General features: G+C 52.4%; 7 protein-coding genes across 7 annotated transcripts; 3 read left to right on the top strand and 4 right to left on the bottom strand.

Annotated features, from left to right (window-relative positions):
• Nucleotides 1-352: 352 nt before the first annotated feature.
• K460DRAFT_357655 (FAD-binding domain-containing protein) lies at nucleotides 353-2048 on the bottom strand (the record flags this gene model as incomplete). Its single annotated transcript, XM_040932048.1, has 4 exons — nucleotides 353-630; nucleotides 685-905; nucleotides 960-1888; nucleotides 1941-2048. The coding sequence occupies 4 exons, from the start codon at nucleotides 2046-2048 to the stop codon at nucleotides 353-355; spliced, it is 1536 nt and encodes a 511-aa protein (XP_040786575.1).
• Nucleotides 2049-2117: 69 nt separating this feature from the next.
• On the top strand, nucleotides 2118-2517 carry K460DRAFT_368880 (uncharacterized protein). The gene has a single exon (XM_040933861.1). The coding sequence runs from the start codon at nucleotides 2154-2156 to the stop codon at nucleotides 2325-2327; it is 174 nt and encodes a 57-aa protein (XP_040786574.1). The 5' UTR covers nucleotides 2118-2153; the 3' UTR covers nucleotides 2328-2517.
• A 223-nt stretch (nucleotides 2518-2740) lies between these two features.
• Nucleotides 2741-4735, top strand: K460DRAFT_155831 (uncharacterized protein). The gene is made up of 8 exons (XM_040926845.1): nucleotides 2741-3072; nucleotides 3145-3164; nucleotides 3236-3269; nucleotides 3324-3397; nucleotides 3448-3786; nucleotides 3846-3883; nucleotides 3934-4029; nucleotides 4088-4735. The coding sequence occupies exons 1-8, from the start codon at nucleotides 2886-2888 to the stop codon at nucleotides 4488-4490; spliced, it is 1191 nt and encodes a 396-aa protein (XP_040786573.1). The 5' UTR covers nucleotides 2741-2885; the 3' UTR covers nucleotides 4491-4735.
• A 1679-nt stretch (nucleotides 4736-6414) lies between these two features.
• K460DRAFT_379037 (uncharacterized protein) lies at nucleotides 6415-11109 on the bottom strand (the record flags this gene model as incomplete). Its single annotated transcript, XM_040935133.1, has 2 exons — nucleotides 6415-8592; nucleotides 8632-11109. 2 exons carry the CDS (start codon nucleotides 11107-11109, stop codon nucleotides 6415-6417), a joined length of 4656 nt encoding a protein of 1551 aa, XP_040786572.1.
• A 479-nt stretch (nucleotides 11110-11588) lies between these two features.
• On the bottom strand, nucleotides 11589-14195 carry K460DRAFT_397184 (uncharacterized protein). Its single transcript, XM_040936145.1, has 2 exons — nucleotides 12924-14195; nucleotides 11589-12839 (listed from the first exon to the last, which is right to left on the bottom strand). The coding sequence occupies exons 1-2, from the start codon at nucleotides 13821-13823 to the stop codon at nucleotides 11955-11957; spliced, it is 1785 nt and encodes a 594-aa protein (XP_040786571.1). The 5' UTR covers nucleotides 13824-14195; the 3' UTR covers nucleotides 11589-11954.
• A 410-nt stretch (nucleotides 14196-14605) lies between these two features.
• On the top strand, nucleotides 14606-15562 carry K460DRAFT_239528 (uncharacterized protein; the record flags this gene model as incomplete). Its single annotated transcript, XM_040927305.1, has 1 exon — nucleotides 14606-15562. A coding segment is annotated over one exon (957 nt), but the record flags the coding sequence as incomplete, so codon positions are not given.
• A 165-nt stretch (nucleotides 15563-15727) lies between these two features.
• Nucleotides 15728-17816, bottom strand: K460DRAFT_368873 (uncharacterized protein). Its single transcript, XM_040933860.1, has 3 exons — nucleotides 17204-17816; nucleotides 16984-17112; nucleotides 15728-16875 (listed from the first exon to the last, which is right to left on the bottom strand). Exons 1-3 carry the CDS (start codon nucleotides 17405-17407, stop codon nucleotides 15817-15819), a joined length of 1392 nt encoding a protein of 463 aa, XP_040786569.1. The 5' UTR covers nucleotides 17408-17816; the 3' UTR covers nucleotides 15728-15816.
• Nucleotides 17817-17924: the final 108 nt, after the last annotated feature.

Genomic DNA, 17924 nt, shown 5'->3' with positions numbered 1-17924 from the left:
CGCCAAGGCACCTGATAGGCTTATCAACTTATCTCGTGTTACGCATCGCTCCTTCACTCTCCTCACACACTGAAAGTGGCTTCCAGGTCCAGCAGCCCCAAACCTCTCGAGACCAAGGTGCCACTCCACACTTGTAACTGTTAGTATACAGAACAGCAAACCCGAGGCCTCTATCACGATTCGTTTGTGAGGTGAGCGGCTATGGAGATCAAAATCTGCTGTCATTGGAAGACAAGCCTGGAACTTGAGGACTAGCGAGGGACTCAAAGATGTCACAGTAGTATTTACATCCGAGGTGTCAATATATACAACAAAGAACCGGTCACGACTGATCTCATTTAATCTCCGCCATCTACTGGACTTTGGAGATTTTAAAACCACCAGGCACAAGGTTCTGGAAGACACCATGGGGATCGTACTTCTTCGCTGCCGCCTTCATCTTCTGGACGTTCTCTGGGCCATAACTCTTTAGTGGGTCTTGTGTCTTATCCGCGTAATCAAGATACAGGTATGGGTTGTCGGCACCAATGCTTTCGGCATATGCGCGAATCCTGTTGATGAGGTCCGCACCAGCACCTTGGAAGAGCGCATCTTGTTGGGCTCCCTGCCAGGAGATGTACGGCTGGTAGACTATAGTATTTAGTCAGTCTCGAAATGTTCCGAATAAGATGTGAGAAGACTTACGACACAGGACCTGATCCTTGAAACGCTCAAATCCGAGAACATTTCCACCCTTTGCGGCGCTATTTCTCGTGTACGCTGGGGGAAGGGGCTGGTATAGCACGTAAATCCCCCAGTCACCGGTAGCCTTTGCCTTCAGGTTTGCCAACACGTCCTTGAAAATATTGTGGGCTTCGGTCATGACGCGCAAGTCATTTGCGAAAGTGAGTGTCCCAAAGTATACGCTAGAACTCCGCTTAGTGCTTGCACAACTTCATCTATGATATTTTTCGGCTTACCTATGAGTAGTCGCACCCTTTAACTCTACCGCCAATGAAGACATGTTTCTGAGCCCAGTGGTGTCTGATACGTTACCAGGAATGGCGAAGAATTCGTTGTATGCAGCAGGCCTCGGCACGGGCTCAGCATAATCATAAGTATTCAGAATCAGATTACTTCCGACAGCGCTCTGATATACCGGCATCACAATAGCGGCGGCTTTGAGGTTCTTGTCGATGTTGTTCGAAAAGTTGATGAGTGCTTTGAATTGGTCCTGGATGGTGGACTCAGGGTAGGCGACTAGGCCACCCCACATGCCGTCGTATTTGAACGTTCCGAATTTGAAGTTGGTTACGATACCGAAGTTGTTGTTGCCGCCTTTGAGCACGGTGAAGAGATCGGGATTCTGTGTTTTGCTAGCGGTGACGATGCGGCCATCGGCAAGTACGACTTCGAACTCGAGAACGTTATCACAGATTAGACCGTGTTCTGGGGAAAAGTAACTGATGCCACCGCCGAGGGTAAGACCACCCACACCTACGGTCGAGGAACGTCCACCAGTCGTAATGACGCCTAGGGGCTCCAGGGTAGTGAACACGTCATTCCACCTTGCACCTGGTCCAACCTTAACAAGGTTATTCTTTGCGTCGTATTGGACTGCGCTGAGGTACTGTAAATCCACTGTTACGCCATCCTCGATATTGGAGGCGCCGGCATAAGGAGTATGCCCACCGCTGCGGATAGCGAACTTGCACGGCTTCAAAATACTAGCGGTAGTCAAGATCTTGACAGTAAGAGCAACTTCCTTGGTGTCTCTTGGTTGTACCAGGCAATTCGGTGTCAAGGATTGCTGCTTGATGTCGAAGTAAGAGTGGACGCGAGACTCGAAGGCGGATTGGCCGGGAAAGAGGAGGCGCTCTCTAAGGGGGCTCAAGGAGAGAACGGTGCACTGTGAACTAGTGAGTCTGTGTACCTGCTATGAGGTAATATGGCGGACATACACAGTAATCAGGGAAGAGGAATGATACAGCCGCCTCAGCTGTCTCGTTCTGGGCCTTTGCAAAAGGGACTAGCGCTGCGACAAGCAGCGCCAAATTGTGTTTAAACATTACGACGAGGAGCAATTACTAAATCCCGAATGACAGAAGACCAGAGACGAGTAACTGATGACGATGAACCAAACCGTATGGGAGGAGGTCGTTTATAAGCATCCCATGGCAGCGCGATCACAGCAGCCGCTTTGCATGATTACGCTGCACCTCCAGTCCAGAACAGACAAGTCGCGATCCACTCTCTTCATAGCTTCGGCGCAATCCCAGGCAATCCTTTCGACACTGGGTACAATGCAGGCCATCGGCTCCTTGCATGCATATCAGCATCTCATCTGATTTGTGCGGTGATATCGAATAGCTACACTACGCCACTAGGCACAGCAGATTTACGGTTGGCACATTGCGCTAGTCGCTAATAATGCCTACTTTCCGAATGACTAGGGGTGGCCACTCGCCCGGGTCGGTTGGGTCAGGAACACCAAAAGTGAGCATTCACACGCGTATCTCGGCTAAGCAGATTCCCCGGTCGCCACCGCAGTGCCAAGCTCACCATATTTTGTGTGGCTTGCGTAGCATGGACGAAGGATTGTAGACTACTGTACTTCCCGCGAAGACTTTGAGCCGTGTGGTCCATGTGCGTACCGCGAACTTTAATGAGTGGGAAACTGTGCTATTGGTCCACTTTTTCAGATACCCAATCGCATACACGAAGGAGCGGAGAGTATGGCGGGATATGCAACAGCGATTTCCTTGCTACCCTGAAACACGGAAAAACAGGTGGGCAAGCATACTAAGGATACGTCCTGCCCATAATGCTGTCCCTCTCTCCACTATCACTGAGAGATCTACGACGATTTACAACTTTTCTCATCTCGCCATCCAAGGTCTTTCAAAATGGATATGGACAAGCCGATTTTTCCAGCACCACAGGGCTATGTGGTGGATCTCGCGAACCCGCAAAGATCAGGACTAGCGGCAAACTTCTGGTTCGGAGTTGTAGGTATGGCTGTTTCTGCGGCTTTTATGGGCATTAGGATCTTCACGAAGACTGCGCTGGCAAGGAACTTCTCAGCCGATGACGGTAAGTCGCCCATTTGGTCTTACTCCTCAAGACCTCATGGTACACGAGGAGTGACGACTGACAAGATTTTAGGAGTACTTATCGTTTCATGGGTACGCAACAATACGCTTCTCGACATTCATGTAAAAGCGTCAATAAGGCTAATATTACTTTTGCTATCCAGGCTTTCTCGGTGGCCATCCAGACTGTTATACTTTGTAAGTGACCTCTGCAATGCTACCCCACAATAGAAGATACTGACTCCTCAAAAGATCAATACGGCAGAGGATTCTTAGGTATCCATATCTGGGAGCTTACTGGCCATGATGTCAACACAGCCCTCAACGTCAGTATCAGACAAGCACCACAGGCGCCATGTCGCTAATTACAGAGCAGCTCATCAGCGTCGCCAGTATTCTTTACTGTCCATTCCTCGCATGCGCAAAGTTCTCCCTACTTTTCTTCTACCTAAAGCTCTCGCACCTCCGCTGGTTCCGCCTCTGCGTCTACGCCAACATGTTCCTCGTTGTCGGCTACAACATTGCACTCGTGTTCCCACTGATCTTCACTTGCACACCCTTCATGAAGACTTTCGACGTTACAATTACGGAGGGCACGTGTATTAATCGCACGCCGCTGTATATGGCTACTGCGGTGCTTAACATGCTCACGGACGTCGCATTGTTGGTGCTGCCAATACCGATGATTGTGAGTTTACAGATGCCAAAGGTGCAGGTAAGTAATCACGTAAGAAAGTAATTTTGAGACAAATGCTAACTCCGTGCCTCATATAGAAGGCGGGCTTGATTTGCATCTTTGGGGTTGGCTCTGCGTAAGACTCTATCCATCTCTCTGTAACAGTGATTAGCCTAACTTTCACAGGACATGCGTTACCAGTGCTGTACGCCTCGGCCTCCTCTTCCCCATGCTGAAAACTATTGATCAAACCTGGGCCATTGTGACTCCAGGAATCTGGATGTACGTCCCATTTCACCCTAAAAATACGGCTTTTGACTAGATCTGACAAAGAGTATAGTCTCATAGAAGCCAACCTCGTAATCATTACTGGCTGCCTACCTACTATGCGGCTCTTCTTCCGGCACGTCGCACCGCATCTCATCGGAGAATCATCCATCCGCAGTCGCAGTCGCAAAGCCGGCGGTACAGCATATGGCAATAACTCAGTGCACAATCAAACGGAGCTCAATACCATCAACACAAAGCGTACCAGGACGTATGATCGCATGGAGGAGGACAGCATCAGTGTTGGAAGCGATGAGCAGGTCGAAGCGGGGTGGCAGGGCGATGCAAACTCGGACAGAGCTATAGTGTCATCGCCTGAAATGGGCAAAATCAGGAAGACAGAGACGACCATCATCAAGTCGGAGATGATTGCTAGAAATCAAAAAGAGGGGGAAAGCTGGAAGCCCAAGTTCTGAGCCATTGCTCAAGATCTGCTGTGTACTTCTTGCTGGCAGGAATACTTTGCGACGCAGAAAAAATTAAACTAGTTCTCCGATTTCCTGGTCGCGATTTCTCCCCACTTCACTAGGATCGAATTCTTGTTTCTCCATCACTCTGCCTTGAAATTGCGCTCTTTCTCACGCACTCTTTTTCAAACGGCACAATCCCGGACCATCCATCCCGCGTACCCACTTCCCTATCATCCCGCTCCCTGAACATATCGTCCCGTCTTTCGTCAGGCCGCACGGCGCACGCTCCAAATGGAGTTAGTTAAGCGTAGGCCGGCTGATCGGAACCCAGGGTTAAGAGATAGCTTGCGCCATCATTCGCAATCCCTTGTGCCAAGAATATTACTCGCAGCAGAGTGCGTACCAGTAGTCCATCCGTGCGGACATTCGATGTGTGCCGACTGACTGGTAAAAATCAAGAGATGAACGAGAGGCCGTGAGTCAAGATCAATGCGAGATGCATGAGTCCCGAGGTCCAGACTTTCTTATAAAGTCAGCAATGCAAAGCAATGTGATTGTTGCTGCCGCGTTGATATTTTGGTCTCCGGGAGCGTCGCCTCGGTCAACGGTCCCGCTCGGACCGAGGCGACGCTCCAGACCATGCCGATACCATGAGCTTGTGCCGCATTTTGCTCAACGTACGACATGATAAGGCGCCCAAGGACAAATCTTGGAAGCCCGTGTCAAATTAAGAGAATGAGTTTGAGCAAGGCAGAGATCGAAGAGGGCGTAAAGAAGATATTGACGAAGACAGATTGCGTCAATTAGAGCTTTTGAGCTTCTGCAAAGGGACATGTAGATCTACAGCGTTCCCCACTTCGGCTTCTCTATTGCATTATCATCGCTGTCGCCACTGTCTCCACAACGAAGTAGCCCAAGGGAAACTCATCACCCCACTGCATTGGGCTCAAATCCGAAAAGAAACCCCCCTCCCCCCCTCCCTGACTGACCAAATGCGTGAGCGTGTAGCGCGAATACTACTCGCCCACTCACTTCATGGTCCCATCGTCCGACCTCCTAAATCTGCTTGTGTCGGGCATGCACCTCCGTGTACTCTACTTATACCTGCCTTACTTCCACTGCCTCGCTCACCCTCGACAGCCAAGGCTCATTAACTCTCTTACATAACTCTCTGAAGTCGCCTACCAAATCCTTTCGCTCTATAATATGACCACGTACCTCCAACCTAATTACTCCTTGAAGGGTTTCATGACATTTGTATATCTGTGTGATAGTAGAGTACTATAGTCCTGTAGAAATACAGGAGGTGCAAGAATAAGAGTGATACGTTGATATTTGTACGACAGAAGTGCTTTCTTCATAGTTGCAACTTTGCTAATCCCTTTGTTTTAAGGTAGGCTGTCTACCTTCAGAGCCTCACGTACCTATCATCTTAACTCTCATATACCAGCCTGAGTTTCTCTGTAACACTTTGTATCACATGTTAGCAGGATGGTGCCGTAGCCAGGCGACTACAAGGGGTCTGAGAATAGAGTGTAGATAGTCGGCTTTCATTACTATCCACTGCTAGCTAGCTATAGACAAGTGACTATCATCCAGTTATGAACCCACCAAGACCCGATATCCTAGAAGTACATGCAATCATTAAGGGCCTAGTGCCCATCCAGCGGCAAAGAAATATACCAGCCAGTAGTAGATACCATCCATAAGTGGGCGTCACTCAGTTCTCCTCCGCAAGCGGGGGCGTAGGAGGGGGCGTAGGAGGAGGGGAAGGAGGAGGAGACGGCGCAGGCGTGTTGGGTGGCGGTGCAGGTGGCTCAGGATTGTCGCTATAGACAATCCAGAAGCGACGGAACAGCGCGTCGAAGGTCATCTCGCGGGCGAAGGCGGTAACCCGCTCCTGCTCTTGAGTGTTGGACATGGTGGGTGACTAGACGGTAGTAGCGTCTGGTCGTTTGCGGCGAGATAAGTTGCGAATGAGGTTGCCTCCCTTGTGCCACCACTTCTTCAGATGGTCGATGATTTTGTTGCGATGGTAGGTGCCAACGGGCATGCCCTCGGCGTCGCGGAAGGTGTGGCGGTGATTTGCAGTGAAGGCTTTGGTTTCACCTGCACGATCTTGGAGGATTGAAGTCGTAGACTGTTGAGTCGACTCGGGTGACGCGAGCTCGAGTGGATTGGTCTTGCTTCGTCCGGCTCGAGTACTGTTGTCAAGTGTGGCGTTGCGGGCAGACGAGAAGCGATTCCTGAGTCCGAGCTTGCTTTTGTGGGATATGTTGAATTCCTCGTCGTCCGACGTGTCAAAGGCAGAAGAATGATCGCGGAAGATGGCCGTAGGCGGTGTCAAGGCAGACGTTGGATAGCGTTCGCCCACTGCGTGAGACTGATCGCCGGTACGGCCAAAAATACTGAACCGATGGTGACGTGCGTGTACGTTGCTGCCAGAAGCGGTGCCAAAAGGCGAGGCCGTAGCTGTGTTTGCAGATGAAAATGAGCTTGAAGTAGACGCGTCAGACAGCCTGTTGCGAAGATGTGACGGCCCAGGGCGAGGTGAGTGTTTCACTGCCGTTAGAGGTGGCAGTGAAATGTCGACGGAGGGTATTGTTGTTGTTGCCCACGGGTAGTTCTTGTCGAAGTTCCAAGGCCGCGTATCGGTTGCTGTAGGCGTAGAGACAAACGACCTCAGGGACCTCCTCGAGGACAAATTGGACTCGAACGAGGCACGCACTTCTTGTTGTCCGACAGTCTGGGAGCGTGGACGCAGAAAGGCTGGCGTTGGTGCTTTGATTTCCGCGAGGGGAGCCTTTTGGCGTGCTGTTTGTGTGTGCGTCACGTTACCGTCCTTGCCTTTGGCATCTGAGCCAGCTTCACCGGAGCCAAGTTCCTCCGCACCATCACCCTGGCGACCTGGGTTACCATTCTCGTTGTCTTTGCCGGTGAGCTCCTCATAGAGGGCATCGTCAATGACAACCATGTTCGGAGAGCCAGGAACAGGACGCAGTCGAGCCGATGAGCGCTTCTGCGCCGGGCCGCCAACCTCGTGAATCTCCTCCAATGCGTGCTCCATGATCACCTCCTCTTCAACGAACTCGCCCTGCTCACCAAGCTTGTAGTACTCCCTCAACGACGGTATCAACTCGGAAATGCGCTGCGTGAGACCTCCAACTGACGGAATAGATAGTTGATCAACCTCCGCCGCAAGCATTTCGGGAGAGTAGGCCCGTTGCGAAGTAATAAGATCCAGCACTGCTGTAGGCTGCGCCGATCCTCCTGATTTCTTAAGCTCATCGTCCAATTCAGCGAAGAGGCTTCGATACCTTTCACGCGCCTCTCTGACTACCTCCGACCCTGGCGGGCAACCCTCCTTCAAAACCTGCAATTCATTCGGAAGCTTTTCCAACGACCGTGGATAGCGCAGCCCGAGCTCTTCATTCAACTTCTCGAACAGATTCATCTGACTGAATTGCATCGAAGGGAGGCCGTGCGTCTGCCCGAGAACACTACCCAGAGCACTACGCCGGTGCGACACCGTGGACGAGCCCCCGGATAAAACAATTGCATCGTCGACGGACCCGCGCACCCCAGACGGACCACCGAATGGGAACCGGAAGTGGGAGTTCTTCAGGTTACTGGCACTAGTATTGAGGCTCGAATCCTCGTGCGATTCCTCTTTCAGATCGGGAAGATAATGCGAAGGACCAGGATACCTATATCCAGACAGTCTGAGATCGGTCGTGGTATCCTCCTGAACACTGGGTAAAGGAAGACGAGGTTCACTAGCGCTCACAGAAGAAGGAATATTGAGAGACCGGCGACCGCCATGCCAGACCAAGTGGGTTGTTGTCTGACTGTCACGGCGGTTATGCTCTGAAGACATGGGAACGCCAGCTGGGGAAGACTGCATACGAGAGTGGAAAGAGACGTCTTGAGGCGAATATACGGACGAAGGCTCTTGGATAATAGGAGACGAGCTGCTGAAACAATGCTGGCGCGGAGCAGGAGACGGACCGACACCACGAATGTTGCATGCATTGAATTCCTTGGGCGAAATGGACGCAGCAATCAGCTCCTTGGAGACTACTTCCTGTTTGTCGACCTGCTGCGGAGTCTTAATGACACCTAAGAGTAGCTGCGAGGAGGACGCAACACTACTGGACTCTAAGGTGTCATGTGTTGGCTCGCAAATAGACTGGTCGTCAGCATCTAGATTCGGCGTTTCTTCATCCTCCGTTGGACTTCGCCCTTTAGCGAAACGAGATGGCAGCTGACGCACTAAGAAAGAGGCCACAGCCTGGTAGCGCTGGGCTTCTTTCGACGAGCTGGATTCTCGCGGTGGAATGGGAGGTGGTTGTTGCGTAATGCTCAGAGTGGATGAAGAGCCTGATATCGACACTGCGCTTTGCTTCGAACTCGGTTTCGAGTTGGCCAGCAGCTTGCCAGTACCAATAACAAGTGAGAAGCCGGAACCTTGAGGAAGAACCTGCGGTTGCTTGCGGAGTATAGTAGGAGGAGGACTCGACAAAGACATCTCGGATACTGGCCTCTTATGATGCGGAATTGAATTGGCCAGATTGGAAGATGGCAGTCTCGATGGTGGCATAGACGCTGCACGATCGGGGGTGTCAGCGTTCTTGCAAGTTGTGAACGAGCGACCATCCGACCCTTTGACCGACGGCTCCCGCTCAGGCAAGATATCGGTAGCTGACATGAAAGACTTCGCGTCCCGGTCCTGGTCCGAGAGAGGTGACGCTGGCTCTGACACTGGATTCGTACGATGCGTACAAGACTTGAAGGACTGCTCATCGGAAGACTTTTGGGTGTCATGGCTTCCCCTTTCCATATGCTCTTCCGATACCCTCTCTGTCTTGTGAGCCACCCCGGCTAGTGGCAACACACCGGATTCTTGCTTGGACTCAGTATGCTGGTATCCTGCTAACAACTCCGACATACCATCTTCAGTACTTAGTCCAGGACTAGCTGGCACAGCGGGCTCGCCGCCAAGTTCAGGGGCTTGGTCGGTCCCAAATCCTGCACCAGTGGCCATGGGTATCGAGTATCGAACAGCAAAGTTGAGGGTCGAAGAGTCCAAAACGCTAGATCCGGTCTGAGACAAGATGCTGTGGCGGTTATCCCTGCACTCCCCTTCCGGGTGCAACAATTCCTCGGTCTCTTCTTCGATCAACGAATGAGTCGCGACAGGAAGACTGTCTGAATGAATAGTTCCGGAATCAGCTCTAAGAGCTGGAGACTTGATCGACGCTTCCATGTTCCCCGTTGTCGAACTTGATTCGATTGCTTTTAGGATCAAGTCTCTTGTGATGCGACGAGGTACAGGGGAAGCAGGGAGCTCTACGAGATCTGGAACACCAGAACGCACAACCTCGATGGAAACCTTGACCTCTTGAGTGCAAGTCTTCTTTGAGCCTAGCTCAACTGGTGACCCATGCTCTTCAATTATGGTCTTGATGCGGTTCACGAAGCCTGTCGGAGCTGGGTCTATCTCAGGCTCAGTGAGGTGTTCCTGCTCAAATTGTTCGCTGTAGTCGTAGTAAAGTGGTCCAGTGGCGACCTCTTCCTTTAGGACTCCGGTCACAGTGTCAAAGATCATCCTAGTGCCGTTCGGACTGATGAGCACTTCCATGGACGTCCTGTCCTTTGGCGTTGGTGGTAGAGCCATGTCAGACGATGGCGTGTCGGAATCGGTACGCAAGTTCGTCGAGCCACTGGAAACGGATCCTTTGGTAGACCTGTGTAGCATGCGAGCCTGTTCTACAGCCATGTGGTGCTGGTACATCGACGGCACAGGTGGGATGTCTGGTCGCGGCTCAGAATAGTAGGCTGGTGAAGGGCCACGGCTGGGACGACGAGACATCCTATGCGCTCGCTCTTGATGGCCAAGGCTTGTATCCGATGGGATCCTCAATCTCATCTGGCCTGGGTAGTAGGGCTGCCCTTGGCTACTGTGGCCGTACTGGCGTCCTGGGTGTGGCCTGCTGATATCACTCAAGGGTGGTGAAGTAGGCCGATGGCCAGGCCTCCGAAGTCTCGTTGGGTAGTGATATGGGCTTCTTGGTCGCTGAATGTGATCGTGGCGTAGGCTACCTAGAGATCGGTTGCTTGACAGTCTGAAGGTTGGCTGCATCGTATGGGTCATCGAAAGTGAGCGATGCGAGTCCCTATCGCGCCGCATGGGCACAAGTGGAGACGAGCCTGGTATGTTCATCATGGTCGGTGAGAGGGTGTCGGGAACGTATTGAGGTACGTTGTGCTCGCGCGTCAAGGAGCGTCGTGCGGCCGAGGATGACGAAGGCCACTGTCGATGGTGCCTGCTCGTTCGACTGGAGTTATTGGATAGCGATGAAGTGGTCGAGAGTCTGCTGGAAGCGCCCCGCCGCTGCGAAGATCGAGGCATGGTGCCTATGCTGGACATATCGCCCGTGATGCCAGCAAGGTTGCCCATCTCTGTGGAGGTACGGAGCATGGACATGACGCCGGGGGCAGCAGACGGAAGTAGGTCAGGCCTGCCCGTCCCGTGTACATGTTTACCTGTTGCTCGGCTCATAGCAGACATATTGGAGGCCCGCGACGTACGGCCGCTGCCATTCGGATCTCGGTCTGCGAGCATGGTGCCAATGCGGCCGTGAGCCTGCTGTTCAGCGTGAGAAGCAGACGAGAGTGGTGCGGTTATCGTGGGCGAAGGTGATGCTGTCGCGGGTACCGTGTGTTTGTTCGTGCTGCAGAAAGATGCGAGGCTATTGCTATGAGCAAAAGAGAGGAAGATGCTGCGAGGCGGCAGGTATCCAAGAGAGACCAGAATAGCGGCTGCTATGCTACACCATGCTCGCCAACCTCTCTGCCAAAAAAACGAGAGGGTTGTTGAGGATAGAGGTGGATGCCGAGCGGGGAGGAGAGAAAGACGGAGCTTGGTGAGAGGATGTTTGTCCTCCTCGCCGGTCGCGCCTCCCTCCTCCGACCGCATCGGCAAGAAGATGCCTCCACTACAGCCCGCCCGGGGCGAAGGAACGCCAACATCATCTGGAAAGACACATAGAGACGATGCAAAGAAAGCCAGTGGCATCGCAGCCCGGTTAATTGTACGCCTACCTACCTGCCGCATAGCGCCTTTCCCATACCTGCAACACCCTCCCTATTTCGCAGCCCCAGGCGTGACGCAGTACGCCAGCAACGAAGCTCTCCTCCACTTCCTTCCACGATTCCCCTGTGCAGTACCCATAGACTATCCAGACCCTTTACACATTGTTCGTCATGACATTACGGCTATGAAAAAGGCGGTATACGACCCAAGAGAGCCACGAATAGTGGCCGCCAGAAGAGTGCACAGAGAAGTTTAATAGACACACTCAACGAAGAGAAGAGAAGAGAAGAGCAATCAAAGGGGTATATAACCTAACGGCGCAAGACAAAAGGCCGTTTGAGGAAAGAAGGCAACGAACGAACAGAGAAGGGACGTCACTCAGCAATGCTATCTATATCCCCCGGCTTCTTCTTCGAAAACAGCCTCTTCAAGCTCGTAAAACTACTCCTCTTGCTCAACCGCTTACTCGAGCTGGCATCCGAGAAATTGCTCATAGACGTTGTAGGGCGACTACCAGTCGGCGATTCCGCAGATTTGGCCGAGCGCAGCGTCGGTCCAAACGCAGGAGACATAGCACCCAGTCGCCCCGAGACAGAGCTCTTGGGCGTAAGGTTCCGACTCGGAAACAGCCCAAACTGCGCCGTCTGTCTTGACGACATCGACGAGGCCGATCGCGGCGACGCAACCGTAGGTGACATACCCGAAGCGCCAGATACAGACGAGTACGCCGAGTCTTTTCCAGTCAGAGGTGGGGTGTCGTCTGGTTTGGTGGGTAGCCGATTTGGCGTTAACAATGTCTCTTCTGTGCTTTTATTAGATAGGTTCCGCCGATGCCCAAAGAGTCGGCTCGTGCGACCGGAGTCTACTTGTGGTGCGGCGCGGCCACGTTGGTCGTCGCTGTGCCAGGCTTCGTGGTAGTACTCGGGTTGCTTGGACGCTGTCTGGCGTCGTACATCTACGTCAGTACTCAAGGTTGCTGATGTAGATGCGAATTCCTCGCTTCGTTTTGGGGTATCTGCGGTACAGTCGGATGTATGAAGGACGTCTGGCTGGAGCTGAGGTTTGGGCTTTTGTGCTTGAGAAAACCGCTGGGGAGGTTCGGTATCGGGAGGAGTTGCGCTACCATTGTTTGGCGATGTCATGAATGGCGGTCGCTCGCTCGGAGTTGTTGGGAGAGGCTTGTTGTTCGCAACATTACGGAACCCGCGCCCATTGTCGCGCGAATTGGACGAGTTTCGCGATGAGGTTCGTGTTGCGATCTAATAACTGTCAGCCAGGTCCATGGATGAAACACAATCTGTCAAGATGGACAGGATCCAAGTATGAAGCCGAGGCGTCCTTACCATGCTACGTCGGCTGGCAGCGCCACACCGCTTCTCAATTTCGTTGCAGTAACTGCTCACTTGCACAAGCACTACGCCCAGTTTCTCTGCTTTGGCAACCAAGCTCTGCAAGAATTGCGACCAGCCTCCGGTATTGCCACACATGGCCGAATATATCCTCCCAACATCCTCGTTGTGATATGCCCACGCATCACCAATGTCGAGCAAGTAGAGGTCGAGCTTTTGGTTCGCTTCTTGGAAGGTATTTATATCGATCAGATAGTCGTTCAGCATCTCAGACATGCGCCCAATGGTGCGTTCGATAACTACGTTGCCGTCGAGTAGTTGAGCTCGATAGGCGCGGTCTTCGAGGAGTCGATCGAACTCGTTTACGTGTTCCATAGGTACCTTCAAGCACTTGTGCCTGAATAGCATATCTTTCAGACTACTCTCGAGGTCTTCGTTCGCCCGCTGCAGGAAACTGTCGAGCTCGTTGACATGCTTGAGTAGAATATCCGCAACATCAGCGACCGACTTCTCCAGATGCTGGTGCAACAAGTGTAGGCCAAAGACGATCTGGGTGACTGTCTTCACTAGGGGATGGAACTTGCCCTTTGGGTTGTTCCTCCAATGGCAGTTGTATGTGAAGTTCCACGAGGGTTCTGCAGCTCCCTCATCTCTACACAACAATAGCTGCCGAGTCTTGACACTTTTCTTCGGGTTCACGAAGGGCACATGCCCTGTCTCGCCTGTTGCATCGAGCATGGATTCCTCAAAGGGCGCCTGCATGGATGGCAGCGGGTGGATCGGAAACGTAGCCGTCATGATGTGTTCGTCGCGCTCGTCGTGCCATTCGAAGGCGTCGCGATCGTGTTCCAAGCTGCGTCTGCCTCTCTGCGATAACCGTCGAAAAGGAACCATGGCAGATGTACACCCCGAGTTACCCAATCCGTAGTGCACTCCCGAAGGCCGAGATGTCACTATGAGCTCGGGGGTATCGTGCTACTTCCCAGACCAACCCGAGCCTAGACTCGCAATTCAAGGCTCAAGGCTGTGCATAAGCACAAGACACTCAGTCGAACACCGGCTATTCTAGCAGCGCAGCTCGGGGGTCCGCATGTCGCTGCGAGGTTTGGCGGTCTGGGGGATGGTATGCTGAAGTGCGTGGGAGCATGCGGAAAAAAGAAGCTTGGATATCACCCAACGCTCGAAAGAGCCCCTTCAGTTCGCTGCAGTCATCAGGTCACAGGTCGGTCTGGGATCTGCCAACTGAGCTGGGGTTTCTGCTCGCCAGGAGAGCTTGCAGCGTGCAGGAGACCTGACCGGATGAAGCATGGCGCTGCAGCGCACAAGCACCCGACCCTTTTAGGGCCCGAGACGACGCGGTGTCGTCAATCAGGGCGGGGAAGCGATCTACCGCCGCCACAGAAAATATCCCGGGCTACCGACCGCAAACACGATTTGACTTTGACCCTGCGAGCCGTTATCAAAGATCAATGTGTGATGTTCTGCCTTTTATCCTGCCTTTACTCTCGGTAGAAAGAGATCCGAGGGCGCCAACCCCCCTCACTTATGCCCTAGCCTCTGCAATGTATCCGCCAGCAACGAAGTAGGAAATTGGCCGTTGTTCTCGACGCCGCTTCTAACGGATGAACAATCTAGCCATGCCCTTATCACCAAGTGCCGAGGCTGCTAATGAAACTGTCGATCCATTAGTTGCTGCGACGGCGCAGCAGATCGCGGACGTCATAAACGACTTCAAGCGCAAGCTCGACCAGCGTGATGGCACCTGGGCGAGTGCGCAGGGCACAGTGGAGTTTGCCCTGCATTCCCAGACTTTCGTGCTCGCCATTGTACCGGACGAAGACGGCAAGGAATACCCTATTACTGTTCAGGCGACGCTCAAACCTCACCAAGGAACCAATGGCATTATCAATGCGCCTGTATCACCAGCCTACAAGCTAACGAAACACGCTTCAGATACCGAGCTCGAGAGAGACTTGGTGTCGCGGAAAAAAAGGAAGTTGGACGAGCATGACAATATTCTAAACGAGCAACCGGCCATCGAAGTTGACGAGGACATCAAGCCGCTTATCACCAAGGAAGATATCAATGACCTCCTCGTGAAACTGCGAGAAGATATACAAGAAGACACGTCTGAATGTGTCAACCATGTCCAGCGCTTGTTGAGACGTGTCAAAGGAGAACGGCACGGGATGAGCAAATTGGACCATCAACAATCGCACATACGGCAGACACGAGAGCCCTTTCGCGATTCTGTAGGAGGGAACCACACGATACCCGCGGCGTCTTTTCCATCCCCTAGCGCCGACCGCGACGAACAAAATGCTACAGTGCCTGACATCATCCGGCATGAGACGAAGCTCATATCCACTCAGATCAAGTGGGTCGAGGACTGCAGACGTGTAGCCATGGACATAAACGATAAGCGAGAAGAAACATGGCGGACTTCATCGGCGGGCTTCCACGATCGACAGCGACAAGATCGCGAGAACTTCCAAAACAGAATTCTTCACGAGTCGGGCATGCATACACAGACGCTGAATTCCATCTTGAACGAAGTCAAGGCGATCGGGCTTTATGCACAGAATATGAAATGGGAGACACCGAATAGTCACCTCGTGTATCCTTCGCCTTCAGTTCCTAGATCAGCTTTTCCTACTCAACCTACGCCGACAGTGCTAGCACCGCCGAATCGAAAGGCATCAGCCCCGAAAGCAGGGAGGGGAGCCGCGCCCATCACGCATCCCAATCAATGAGAACAATTAAGGTAGGAGTGGTGCGATCCCAGATCGTCAAGGGCCGTGCGAAGCATTGTAATTTTGGGCAATAAACCTACTATGAGAGGAAGATGAAGATGTTCGTATATCACCGTCCATACAAGAGCAATGCTTTACCAACCGCGCCACCTCACCCATACGTCAATGACCGTATCCCCTCCTTGCTCAGAATCAACAACCAAATACCATCCAAAGCCTGCGCCCGCCACACAAGCATGGTTCGGCCAAATCATCACCTTGTCGCCAACGGTCAGCGGGTTACACCTTTCCCTATCATTCTCCCACGTCAGAATCCCATGCTCCTGACTTATCCGCCCAACGATCCAACCCGTCTTCTCGCCACGCTCATCGTATATGGACGATGTATTAGAGTTGCCTAAATCCGGTGTCACAATACCCCACCCCGGATAGCTCTTACACGGTTCGCGCCCTATGGCAAGTGATCCCGCAGAAACGAGCACTTCGGGTTTTTCGCGCTCATCATAGACACTCGTAACCTCGACGAGCATCCGAATGGCAATATTGTCTTTCGAAAGAGGCTGGAAGCCCTGACTCGCCCGCCCCTCAGACGGTCGTGCATGGGTGGCGACCTGCTGGCAATCCAGCAGCGGGTACACACCAGCGTGCAGTTCCACTCTGTGCGTCTTCTGCAGTCGTTCCAGGACGCCTTGGAACTCTTTGACCCGTGGACTCGAACTCGAATCCGACAGCATATTCTGCGCCGCGGTCGCTGTTGGTGTGGCGCCTACACTCAGTACCAACTTTCCGACATGCGTCGACGGAACTGCTGAAATGGCTTCTTCGAGCCCGGTCAGCTCTTCAATCAACCCATTCGCAGCGTCATCCTCTGATGATCCGGCATACGAGTGTCCAAAATGAGAATAAAAGCCTCGCAAGAAGGGTCCCGGGTTTTGTGTTTTGGAAACGACAGCCTCGACGAGGCCACGGAAGTGGGGAGAGGCGGTCTTGATTCCCGCGCGGTTGTACCCGGTATCGATTTTGACGAAGACGCCAATCTGGACGCTACTGGCGCTCGATACGAGACGGTCATTGAATTTCGAGAAGGCATCTTCATTGTCAATGAGAACATTAACTGAGCCACGAGCAAGTTTGCTTGCCAGGTTCAGTAGGCGCTGAATAGCTGACTGTGCTATGGGCACGCCGTAAAGAACCTGTGCATGTTAGATACTATGATACCCTTAATTATACTTAAATGTCCACGTATTCATTGTTGAGCAAGATACGAGGATATGATCCAAGTGATTTCCACTGCGACTTACACTCGCTTCTCTGCCATTTGCCTGACATTCAAGCAAATACGGCAACAAGTTCTCGGCCTCAATAACTGTGCTCACAATGAAATTCGCGGGCCCAGTCTCGCCCACTTGAAGCTTAGAAAGCTCACACGTCTATCTGTTGATTAGCCCCCGTTCATCAATATATCGCCCACACTCAACGCTCCAAAGCGCAAACATGAGATAAATTGAACAAAGAAAATACCTTGTGACTCTTGACGTGCGCCCTAAACCCCACATTGAGCTTCTCGCACACTTGCAGCATAGCATCGCAATTCCTCCCGACGATGGCGCGGTCCAAAACTACCGCGGGTGTGGGCAGGTCTTCTAGTTTTTTACCCACATACTGCGCTGCCAAGGACGCCTGCGAGGAGAGCGGATAGTTCGCTACTGGAATAATGTTCGCCATCTTCTCGGTTATCCAAGTACGACAAGGAACGTTGGTCTTGGCAGATGCGGCGTCTGAAGCGTGATGCGAGTTTGTAAAAGGTATGTATGGAGTGTCCTTGACGGCTCGATCAACGCACAGATTATCAATATTTATTCAAAAAAGGTGAAAAAGATGTGCTGTAGGGTAAACGGATGACTATGTTTGTTTCGTAGTGTGTCGTTCTCGATATACTACTGTATGCCGGACTTTGGATGTCCGCTCGCTTGTATTTCCTTTCCCTATCGGATAATTGCTAACGGTCGCGCAGCAACGGTGGCGAAAGACGGGTTGCTTCGAAAATTGTAGGGCGCGAATGTACATATGCCGAGAATAAGCTAAAGATTGTGAGGGACTGAGTTTGTTGAGTTATAGGGTGTGGTATGTTGGGGTATGTTGGGGTAAGGGTTTGCAACAAGCTGGGGGTAATAATGGCCGATGTGGAACCTGAATTTGGCGGATAGCATGCTGATAAGGGTTAGGGGCTAAGCGGACCGAT

Source organism: Cucurbitaria berberidis, assembly GCF_010015615.1.
Source record: "Cucurbitaria berberidis CBS 394.84 unplaced genomic scaffold K460scaffold_4, whole genome shotgun sequence".
Taxonomy (NCBI): Eukaryota; Fungi; Ascomycota; class Dothideomycetes; order Pleosporales; family Cucurbitariaceae; genus Cucurbitaria; species Cucurbitaria berberidis.
This window is presented reverse-complemented; position numbering and strand designations above follow the sequence as displayed.